The 12,082-nt window shown below is 42.4% G+C and overlaps 1 protein-coding gene across 1 annotated transcript; it reads right to left on the bottom strand.

Moving 5' to 3' along the window:
* Window positions 1–710: 710 nt before the first annotated feature.
* Window positions 711–4,277, bottom strand: LOC117131033. Its single transcript, XM_033283503.1, has 4 exons — window positions 4,121–4,277; window positions 1,471–3,068; window positions 1,051–1,323; window positions 711–725 (listed from the first exon to the last, which is right to left on the bottom strand). The coding sequence occupies exons 1-4, from the start codon at window positions 4,275–4,277 to the stop codon at window positions 711–713; spliced, it is 2,043 nt and encodes a 680-aa protein (XP_033139394.1).
* Window positions 4,278–12,082: the final 7,805 nt, after the last annotated feature.

The raw sequence follows: 12,082 nt of genomic DNA, 5'->3' as shown, positions 1-12,082 counted from the left end.
TTGCATCAGCCAAGTAACACGGTAACTAAGGTAAAGGGAAGGAACTTACCTTGAGGCATCAGACCGTTTAGGGATAAGGTAGAGCGCGCCTTGACAGGCTGGAACAGCTGGAAAGGCAAGAGCATCTCGGTCCAAGATGCCAGATACTCCGCGCATGTGGAGAAGCTAATTGGCTAGTCCAAATGAGCTTATCCTCTCCTGATTGACCTCACATGCTTCAGTCTTCTCTTGATTTCGAAAACCCTTGTATGCTCACTCTATATATATTGTAACTCATCAACCCTAATAAAGATTAAGCAGTTTGAGTCTCTCTAATCTCTTAGACACTATGGTTTACTCTTAGACACTAAACGGCTCTATCTAGTCTCCTAATCTTTCACAAACTTCTCTTAATCTCTTCCTAAACACTCTCTTTATTCTGATTACTCTAAGGATCTCTTAATCTCATAAGCTAATCCATGGAAGCTTCGCACTTCACTGATGGTTTTTAGGAATCGGCCACTCTTGTATTGCTTTCACCTTCTCTTGATCTACCTTTACCCCATCTGCACTCACAACAAAGCCTAAAAAGACCAAGTTATCCGTACAGAAAGTGCATTTCTTAAGATTAGCAAATAGCTTTTCTTTCCTCAAGACATCAAGAACAGTTCTAAGATGTTTTATATGCTCTTCTAAACTCTTAGAGTAGACAAGGATATCATCAAAGTAAACTACCACAAACAATCCTATAAAAGATCTAAGCACATGATTCATCAATCTCATAAAAGTACTAGGAGCATTAGTTAAGCCAAAAGGCATCACTAACCACTCATACAAACCATGCTTAGTTTTAAAAGCTGTTTTCCACTCATCTCCTTCTTTCATTCTAATTTGATGATACCCACTCTTCAAATCTATCTTAGAAAAAATGCTAGAGCCATGCAATTCATCAAGCATATCATCTAATCTAGGAATAGGGTGGCGATACTTCACTGTTATGTTGTTGATTGCTCTACAATCAACACACATGCGCCAGCTCCCATCTTTCTTGGGCACAAGGAGCACTGGTACGACACATGGACTCATGCTCTCACGGATATGGCCTTTCTCCATCAGTTCCTCAACCTGCCTCTGAAGCTCCTTAGTCTCAACTGGATTAGTTCTGTATGCTGGCCTGTTAGGAAGAGTAGATCCTGGCACAAAATCAATCTGGTGCTCAATCCCACGTATAGGAGGCAAACCGATTGGATTATCTTCAGGAAACACATCTTCAAAGTCCTGTAAAAGAGCTGACACCTCACTCGGATACTCCGGTGTAAAATCAGTTAGATTCAAGAGAGTTTCCTTAAACACAAGCAAAAGAATAGGCTGATTAGAGTAAAGAGATCTTTTGATGTCACCAATCTTGGCATAGAAGTTGTGCTGCTTGGGTTGCTCGGGTTTGAGATCTATTTATTTCTTCTTCTGAAGCTGCAACTGATCTTGATGCACTTCCTTAGGAGTGAGAGGCACCAAAATAGTCTTCTTGCCATTGAACTCAAAAGAGTGCTTATTAGTAAAGCCATCATGTGTAACTCTCCTATCAAACTGCCACGGCCTTCCAAGTAAGATATGACTTGCTTCCATTGGTATCACATCACAGAGTATCTCATCTTCATATCTCCCAATGGACAAAGGTATAGAGACTTGTGTGGAGACCCTCATCTCACCTTCTTCGTTAAGCCACTGCAGCCGGTAAGGTTTAGGGTGTTTTTGAGTTTTCAAACCAAGCTTCTTCACCATTGTCTCGCTAGCAACATTAACACAGCTTCCACCATCAATGATCAGACTGCATATCTTTCCTTGAACCATGCAGCGTGAGTAGAACAAGTTTTCTCTCTGCTCAAGCTCCTCGGTTTTATTTTGCAAGCTGAGAGTTCTCCTTGCAACCAACAATCTCCCTCGCACTGGTTCTTCTTCATATTCTTCCTCGGAATGCTCCTGATCAGTCTCAAGCTTCTCATCCTCAGATTCAAATTCTCCATTCTCCAAGAGGATCATAACTCGTTTGTTGGTGCACTCGTTTGCGTAATGCCCACGTCCTTGGCATTTGAAACACTTAACATCTCTGGTCCGAGAAGAAGTAGCTTCAGCTTTCCCTTTGTCTTTGTCTTTGGCAAAAATGCTGCCTGGCTTTGTTTCTTCTTTCTGCTGAGACTTGTTCTCCTTTTGATATGCTGGTTTCTCGTCTTTAACTTGCTGATACTTGCTGGTACCGTAGCTTCCACGTGAATGATGCTTCCTCTTAATCTGTTGCTCCACCAGAATTGCTTTATGCAACATTTCTTCCAACTCAACATTGTCTTGTATCTCACGGTTAAGTCCTCCAAGAAACCGTGCCATAGTAGGCTCTCTATCCTCTGATATACAAGCTCTCAACATTAACAATTCCATCTCTTGGAAATACTCTTCTACAGATCGCGATCCTTGTGTGAGCCTTCTCAATCTCTGATGAAGATCACGATGGTAATGGCTTGGCACAAACCTCCTGCGCATTGCTGCTTTCATCTCTGCCCATGTCTCAATAGGAAACTCTCCATTGCGCCGCTTGTTTGTAACCAATTGATCCCACCAGCTCAAAGCGTAATCGTAGAACTCGGTAGCAGCCACTTGAATTTTCTTAAGCTCCGTGTAGTGTTGACAGTTAAAAACCAGCTCAATCTTTTTCTCCCACTCAAGATAAGCATCTGGATCAGCTTTGCCATGGAAAGGAGGGATTTTCAGCTTTACTCCCGCGAGTTCATTGCGTTGCCAGTGATCACGTCTGTGTCTACGGTCACTACGGCTGCTGTGTCTAGAATCTGAGCTGTGTCGATTTCTTTCATAGTAGTTATCAGTCTCCTCTGAACCCTCATGCTCACGTCTAGCCTGTGTGCGTCGATTCTGCCTTGGTTCACGTCTAGGTTCTGAAGATTGCGCATCAAGCTCTTCGCGGAAAGTACCCAATCTTGTTTCCATCATCGTACTCATACGGCGAGTCAAAGCTTCAAGCAAAGCTTTATGCTCGAGGCTAACTCCTTCATCTTCCTCCGCGTTAATAGACATAGTACCTGAGACAACCAAAAAGATTCAACCAGTAAGAAGTTCACAGAAAAATTAAAATAGAATCGCAAAAGGAAACAAACACGAAAAGGAAACTTAAACAACACGGATCAGGTTCAATTTCAATCTCTTTCCACACTTAACAGATAGATCCGGTTCAACAGATGAAGTTATGTTTCAACAATCACAGATTCAATAGTATAAGATCAGATCGACTCAAGTAACTCAAACAACTTATGGATCTAGAAATCTCGAAAGCGTAATCCACAAGAATATGAATGGTCTTTTTAGAAACCTTTATAAAAACGCTGCGATCGATCAGATTTGAATCAAACATAAACAGATCTAGCAAAAGTTATGAAGTAGATGAACAGATCCACACGAAAAATTGAGTAAACAAGAACTTCCCTAGCCAGAGTTGCTCTGATACCACATAATACACTCCTAGGATGCTTCTCTGGATAGTTGGGGATAGATCCTTGCAAGAACGAATCAGAGACTCAAGTTCTTCAAGGTTTGTGGAATGAATGGTGACACAAAGAGTTGTGAAAGGACTCCTTGATACTCCTAGATGCCTAATCCGGATATGACACACCGAAGAAGAGATCCTTAGGTTGTTGGATACTACTCACCAACAAGATCACTCGCCGACTTGATAACAAGAAGAAGAGAGAACAAAGAAAAGGTTTTGATGAAAAGATAACTTGATTGCTACTAGGGTTTTCGGATGTGGTTTATATAGTGAGGCTTGTACACACACAAGCTCACGGAAACCTAAAGAGAACAGGCTCCCTTTGGTTTAAATAAAAATGAAAGACATAAGGTTTTAAAAGACATAAGTTTTATAAGGCATTATAAGCTAAACCGGGATCATCAAATGAGAGATGTGAAAGTAACATATGGCCTCATTAAAAACCTATCTTTGGAAAACCCAGTGGGACAAAACCAAAGACAGGAAAAGAGCACACATATGCTACTTGCTCATTTGATGATCATGTAGAAAAAGAAATGGCTTGGATAGTGGTGAGTGTGTCTTGATTGATCCAGCTTCCTTCAAGACCTTCTTCTTGCTTCCAGGCTATCATGAGTAATCCTCCAATGGCTTGCTTGATTTGTTTACTCTTGGAACGAGTGATAGGACCTTCTGGTATAGCTAGGACATCTTCATCAGCTGGATCATCTATCGTCTCATTGTCTTCTTTATCTGACTGGTCCATGATCACATCATTAGGAGTTGGGATGAAGAAGTTATCCCACTTTCAAATCAGGTGATTCCAGTTTCCCAGTTTGGGAATAGCACAGCTTCTTCGTCGTTCCAATCAAACCAGGATGAATCACTTTGTGAGAAGCTTGATTTGAATACATAAAGTGCTGTAGAATCACCAGGAAGTTGAATAAATCTCATAGGAGTTGGGATGAAGAAGTTATCCCACTTTCAAATCAGGTGATTCCAGTTTCCCAGTTTGGGAATAGCACAGCTTCTTCGTCGTTCCATTCAAACCAGGATGAATCACTTTGTGAGAAGCTTGATTTGGATACATAAAGTGGTGGAGAATACCCAGGAAGTTGAATAAATCTAATAGGAGTTGGCAAGAAGAAGTTATCCCACTTTCAAATCAGGTGATTCCAGTTTCCCAGTTTGGGAATAGCACAGCTTCATCGTCGTTCAAATCAAACCAGGATGAATCACTTTGTGAGAAGCTTGATTTGGATACATAAAGTGGTGGAGAATCACCAGGAAGTTGAATAAATCTCATAGGAGTTGGCGAAAAGAAGTTATCCCACATTCAAATCAGGTGATTCCAGTTTCCCAGTTTGGGAATAGCACAGCTTCATCGTCGTTCCCATCAAACCAGGATGATTCACTTTGTGAGAAGCTTGATTTGGATACATAAAGTTGTGGAGAATCACCAGGAAGTTGAATAAATCTCATAGGAGTTGGCGAAAAGAAGTTATCCCACTTTCAAATCCGGTGATTCCAGTTTCCCAGTTTGGGAATAGGACAACTTCTTCGTCGTTCCAATCAAACCAGGATGAATCACTTTGTGAGAAGCTTGATTTGGATACATAAAGTGGTGGAGAATCACCAGGAAGTTGAATAAATCTCATAGGAGTTGGGATGAAGAAGTTATCCTAATTTCAAATCAGGTGATTCCAGTTTCCCAGTTTGGGAATAGCACAGCTTTTTCGTCGTTCCAATCAAACCAGGATGAATCACTTTGTGAGAAGCTTTATTTGAATACATAAAGTGGTGTAGAATCACCAGGAAGTTGAATAAATCTCATAGGAGTTGGGATGAAGAAGTTTTCCCACTTTCAAATCAGGTGATTCCAGTTTCCCAGTTTTGGAATAGCACAGCTTCTTCGTCGTTCCATTCAAACCAGGATGAATCCCTTTGTGAGAAGCTTGATTTGGATACATAAAGTGGTGGAGAATACCCAGGAAGTTGAATAAATCTCATAGGAGTTGGCAAGAAGAAGTTATCCCACTTTCAAATCAGGGGATTCCAGTTTCCCAGTTTGGGAATAGCACAGCTTCATCGTCGTTCAAATCAAACCAGGATGAATCACTTTGTGAGAAGCTTTATTTGTGATTTTTAAAGAGATCTCTACTCTGGTAGTATGTGTGTGTGTATAAGCTTCAATGAAGAATGATTAGAGCTTGTTCTAGGTGATATAGAGAAAAGGATTAGTGAGAGTGTTTATGAGTATGTGAGAGACTTAAGAACAGAGATTAAGAGACTTAAGAGACTAGAGAGAGACTGAGAGAATAAGAGACTAAAGATTAGGGAAGGAGAAGGGAAACCCCCTTACTCACTTAACTTGTTTACAAACGACCATACTAAGCTTTTATATGAGCTTTACAACTTGTATTCCTTTGGAAACCCTAACATGAGAGATAAGATAAGAAGGGTGGAGATCTTCTGGTTTGAATTGGATGATGTAGATTAAGTCTTGGTGCTTTACAATCTCCTTGTATGCGCATGATTGGAGGATGAGAGGAACGGCTAGTAACACTCCACACTTGCCTCATGTATCTGTCCATCTAACTGTCCAGATACATAGTCAGCTGTGTCTCTTCCTTTACAGCTCACGCCAGCCTGTCTTTGACCATCCTACTCCAATTAGAATCAGGCGCAACTCCATTTGAACTCACACAGCACACAGCATCTTCTTGATGCTCTTTTGATGCTTATCTTTAACCCAGACTTTGTACTCTTATCTTGGGACGTTCCATGGCTGTACGGTCATGTCACTGCCGTACACCAACGCCCTATCTTTGCACCATCATCCATCAACTCCCAAACTCCTCCAAAGTTCTCCCAACTCTGATTCTATTCCTTCTAAATCATTATCTCTTCTTTATATCAGCTTCTCATCACTTCTGAAGCTTGATTGAACTCTTCTGGATATCTTCTAGAGCTTGCCCTATTATTGTACAAGCTCTATCTTCTCTTCAGTTCAACACTCCCCCCTCAAGCTTTGACTTTAGGAGATCCTAAGCCAAGCTTGGAACTCTGAAGAGTCTCCCTCATTAAAAACCTTACAAGGAAAACCCATTGGGACAAAACCTGCAAGGGAAAAAGAGTAGAGCTCTTCAAAGCCTAGGGATTAGCCAGTGAGCTCTTGTGCCTTAGTGTTGAGTTGAGCTGAATATATGTATGAAGAGCTAAGGAGTTGAAGAGGAAAGGAGATGAGGAAGCTTAAGGGAGTTTAGGGAGAGCATGGTACGGACGTCCGTACAAGGCCGTACAAGCCGTAGAGTCCGTACCATCCAGCATCGACCAAGACTTACCTTGCATCAGCCAAGTAACACGGTAACTAAGGTAAAGGGAAGGAACTTACCTTGAGGCATCAGACCGTTTAGGGATAAGGTAGAGCGCGCCTTGACAGGCTGGAACAGCTGGAAAGGCAAGAGCATCTCGGTCCAAGATGCCAGATACTCCGCGCATGTGGAGAAGCTAATTGGCTAGTCCAAATGAGCTTATCCTCTCCTGATTGACCTCACATGCTTCAGTCTTCTCTCTTGATTTCGAAAACCCTTGTATGCTCACTCTATATATATTGTAACTCATCAACCCTAATAAAATTAAGCAGTTTGAGTCTCTCTAATCTCTTAGACACTATGGTTTACTCTTAGACACTAAACGGCTCTATCTAGTCTCCTAATCTTTCACAAACTTCTCTTAATCACTTCCTAAACACTCTCTTTATTCTGATTACTCTAAGGATCTCTTAATCTCATATGGTATCAGAGCCAGGTTCATTTGAATCTGGGGTTTGATCTTTAGAGAGTTACAAGCTAAACGTCTTTGAAGCTACACGCGAGTAGTCTTGAAGGTGTTGAAGCTGTGGTCCGTTCTAGTTGAAGCTGTGCTACGTTCTGTTGGTTTGCGTGATTCTAGACTCAAGGTTGGTGTGTACGAGATCCAAGATTCAAGTTTTCAAGTCAAGCAAAGATGGAACATGGGATGAACATGAGGATGAAGGTAGCGGTTACTTTCAAAGGTAGCAACTACCTTGTGTGGTCTCGGATGGTGAAGACTGCGGTGGGAAGTAAGGGTTTGTGGGGGCACATCACAACAGGGGAGGCTCCGAAACTCATTACTCAGGGAGGAGATCAAGAAGAGGTCTCTAATGAAGCGGCTGTGGAGAAATGGCAACAAGAAGACATGCTGGTGATGACGGTTCTACACGCATCCTTGGACCCAGCTATCTTGGATGCCTACAGCTACTGTGAATCAGCCAAGGAGCTGTGGGACACGCTGAAGAAGGTGTATGGGAACACTTCCAACCTCAGCCGTGTGTTTGAAGTGAAGCTAGCGATCAACCGTCTTGCACAAGAGGACATGGAGTTCACTAAGCACTTGGGGAGGTTCAGGTCCTTATGGTCAGAGCTGGAGATGCTGAGGCCGAGCACAACTGATCCAGATCAGCTGAATGAGAGGCGCGAGCAAGACAAGGTCTTTGGGCTGCTTCTCACACTGAACCCGGCCTACACCCAGCTCATCCAGCACATGTTAAGGTCAGACAAGCTTCCGGACCTTGAGGAGGTGTGTGCACAAATCCAAAGGGAGCAGGGATCCATGGGTTTGTTTGGAGGAAAGGGGGAGCTCTCTCTTGCCAATCAAGCAGCTCATGAGGATTCAACCGAGGCTCCACAAGCAAACAAGGCATCTCACGGGAAGTACGAGGACAGGAAGTTCAATGGCAACTGTGATCATTGCAAGAAGCATGGTCATAAGAAGAGCCAATGCTGGATACTGCACCCACACCTCAAGTCGGCCAAGTTCATGAAGGAGCGTGAGGGAAGGGCAAATGTGACTGAAGGTTCAAGCGGAGCTGGCACCAGCAAGATCAGTGAAGTGGATGGGCTTGGAGGCAATGATGGGAATGGGAAGTCTCTGGTGGCTTACACAGGCGCCTCAAGCTCCCGCAGCAATGATGACTACATCAAGAGATCAGACCTTGATGCCCTCTTCAAAATGCTAAAGGAAAACGGTAACACTTACGGTTATTCCTTTGGAGCTTCTATGATTGCATATAAGGATGATCACTTGATTAGAGAACTAGTAGAACGGTTAGAAGCTAGGAATGAGTATAGACATGCTCACATTGCTAGAACTGATAAGATGCATCCATCACTTAGTAATCTATGCCATAATGCTAAACGAGTAGGTAAACCATTGATTGTTGATTCTGGTGCATCACATCATATGATAAGTGATGAAAACTTGATTAAGGATATAGAACCTACACATGGGCATGTGATGATAGCAAATGGGGATAAGATACCTATTAGAGGAATAGGAAAGCTTAAGCTGTTTAACAAAGAATCTAGAGCTTTTTACATGCCTGAATTCACATCAAATCTATTATCAGTGAAGAAATGTACTAATGATTTACAATGCAATGTTATCCTTAGTCCTAATGATGTGAAGTTTCAGGATATTGAGAGCAGCAGATTGATTGGGAAAGGGGTGACTAAGGGAGATCTCTATATGCTTGAAGAACTCACTTCTGTTCCTGATTATATTTGCTCGTTTACTTCTGCTTCTTTGTTGAATAAAAATGCATTGTGGCATGCTAGAGTAGGACACCCTCATGTTAAAGCTTTGAACTTAATGGTACCAGGTGTTGTGTTTGAGAATAAAGATTGTGAAGCTTGCATTTTAGGCAAGCATTGTAGAACTGTGTTTCAAAAGTCTACTACCGTTTATGATAATTGCTTTGATCTAATTCATTCAGATGTATGGACTGCCCCTTGCTTATCTAGAGATAGTTATAAGTATTTTGTCACATTCATTGATGAAAAATCCAAATACACCTGGTTAACCTTAATTCAGACCAAAGATAGGGTACTTGATGCATTTAGGAAATTTCAAATGTATGTAACTAACCATTATCATGCTAAGATTAAAATTTTGAGATCAGATAATGGAGGAGAGTACACGAGTCATGCATTCAAGCAACACCTATCACAACATGGGATCCTACATCAAACAAGCTGTCCTTATACTCCACAGCAAAATGGAGTGGCTGAGAGGAAGAATAGGCATCTCATGGAAGTGGCAAGGTCACTTATGTTTCAGAGTAATGTTCCAAAGAGATTTTGGAGTGATGCGGTTGCCACTGCTTGTTACCTGATAAACAGAACTCCAACCAAGTTCTGAATGAGAAGGCTCCATTTTGAAGTTCTGAACAGGTACAAGCCATCTCTTGATTACTTGCGAGTCTTTGGATGCCTATGCTTTGTCCTCAAACAGGAGAGATGATCAACAAGCTAGAAGCAAGAAGCACTAAGGCTGTGTTCATAGGATACTCAGCTACACAGAAAGGATACAAATGCTATGATCCTATAGCAAGGAGAGTTCTTGTATCTAGAGATGTGAAGTTCTTGGAAGATAGAGGATACTATGAAGAAAAGAATCAAGAAGACCTGAAGGACTTAACATCAGACAAGGCCACCACCTTGCGGATCATTCTTGAAGGTCTTGGAATCAGTACATCCCAGGATCCGAGGAATCACGCAACTACACCTCCTGAAGTTGGTTCACCATCCCACCTTGATCATGAGGGAGGAGAGGAGCATGAGGAGCCTATGCAAGAGGCCAACCAAGATGAAGGAGGAGTAGAGAATGAAGGAGAAGAGAGCATAGGCTCGGATGGTCATGGACATGATCATGGTGTGACACAAACACCTTCTCAAGATGAAGTGGTAGAAGAACAACAGGAAGAAGAACCGGTTGTGCAGCCACTAAGAAGGAGTACAAGGATAAGGAAGGATCCTTCCAGTTGGGTAAACACGAGAGTGTACTACAATGCCCAAGCTGTGGAGCATCCTTCTCAAGCCGTGTGCTCCTTTGCTCAATATCCAGAAGCACATTGCGCTTCATGGTAAACTTGGATGAGAATCACATCCCAAGAAGCTATGAAGAAGCAATGAAAGATAAAGAATGGAAGGAATCAGTTGGAGATGAGGCAGGAGCGATGATCAAGAATGATACATGGTATGAGAGTGAGTTACCAAAAGGGAAGAAGGCTGTGACTAGTAGATGGATATTCACAATCAAGTACAAAGCGGATGGAAAGGTTGAGAGGAAGAAGTCAAGGCTAGTTGCAAGAGGTTTCACTCAAACTTATGGAGAAGATTACATAGAAACCTTTGCACCAGTAGCTAAACTCCACACAATCCGGATTGTACTAAGCTTGGCTGTGAATCTTGGATGGGGGTTATGGCAAATGGATGTGAAGAATGCGTTTCTACAAGGTGAACTTGAGGATGAAGTGTATATGCATCCACCTCCAGGCCTTGAACACTTAGTGAAGAGTGGGAATGTGTTGAGATTGAAGAAAGCCATCTATGGGCTGAAGCAATCACCAAGAGCTTGGTACAACAAGTTGAGCACTACTCTGAATGGCCGAGGCTTCAAGAAGTCTGAACTAGATCACACCTCTTCACACTCTCACGACTCCCTCAGGTATGATTGCTCTCCTTGTGTATGTTGATGATATCATTATCACAGGGAGTGATAAGGAAGGTATCATAGCAACCAAGGAGTTTCTTAAATCCATGTTTGAGATTAAAGACTTGGGAGAAATGAAATACTTCCTTGGAATTGAGATATGTAGATCCAAGGAAGGTTTGTTCATGTCCCAAAGGAAATATACACTTGATCTTTTGAAAGGTGCAGGTGCTTATGGAGGCAAGACAGCAAGGATGCCTATGGAGGATGGCTACAAAGTCCCACGAGAGGGGGAGATTGAAGACAGCAAACCTTATCAGGATCCTAAACTCTATAGAAAACTAGTTGGCAAATTGATTTATCTTACTATAACTAGACCTGACATTTGCTTTGCTGTGAATCAGGTGAGTCAACACATGCAAGTGCCTAAGGAACATCACTGGCACATGGTGGAGAGGATCTTGATGTATCTCAACGGCTCACCTGATCAAGGAGTATGGATGGGCTGCAATGGAAGCACTGAAGTGGTGGGATATTGTGATGCGGATTGGGCTGGTGATAGAGCAGACAGGAGATCAACCACAGGCTATTGCACATTCATTGGAGGCAACTTGGTGACTTGGAAGAGCAAGAAGCAGAAGGTAGTGTCATGTTCAAGTGCAGAAGCCGAGTATAGAGCCATGCTGAAGCTCACCAACGAGTTGGTATGGATCAAAGGCATCTTGAAGCACTTGGAGATTGATCAAGCAACTCCAATGACAATGCATTGTGACAATCAAGCTGCCATCCACATTGCATCCAACTCGGTGTTTCATGAGAGGACCAAGCACATTGAAGTTGATTGTCACAAGGTGAGGCAGATGATTGTGCTAGGGGTGATCTTGCCATGTTACACAAGGAGTGAAGATCAGCTAGCGGATGTGTTCACCAAGGCTGCAAGACAGAAGACAATGGAGTCCATTCACATCAGGTTGGGCCTCATTGATCTTGGGAAGAGAAGGAGCTAATCCCCTTAGCTGCAAGGTCTTTACTCTTTTTCCCTCATCAAAGTTTTAT

The sequence above is a fragment of the Brassica rapa genome, unplaced genomic scaffold (genome assembly GCF_000309985.2).
Source record: "Brassica rapa cultivar Chiifu-401-42 unplaced genomic scaffold, CAAS_Brap_v3.01 Scaffold0797, whole genome shotgun sequence".
NCBI classification, from domain to species: Eukaryota; Viridiplantae; Streptophyta; class Magnoliopsida; order Brassicales; family Brassicaceae; genus Brassica; species Brassica rapa.
The sequence above is the reverse complement of the archived record's forward strand: the minus strand, read 5'-3'. Positions and strand labels throughout refer to the sequence as shown.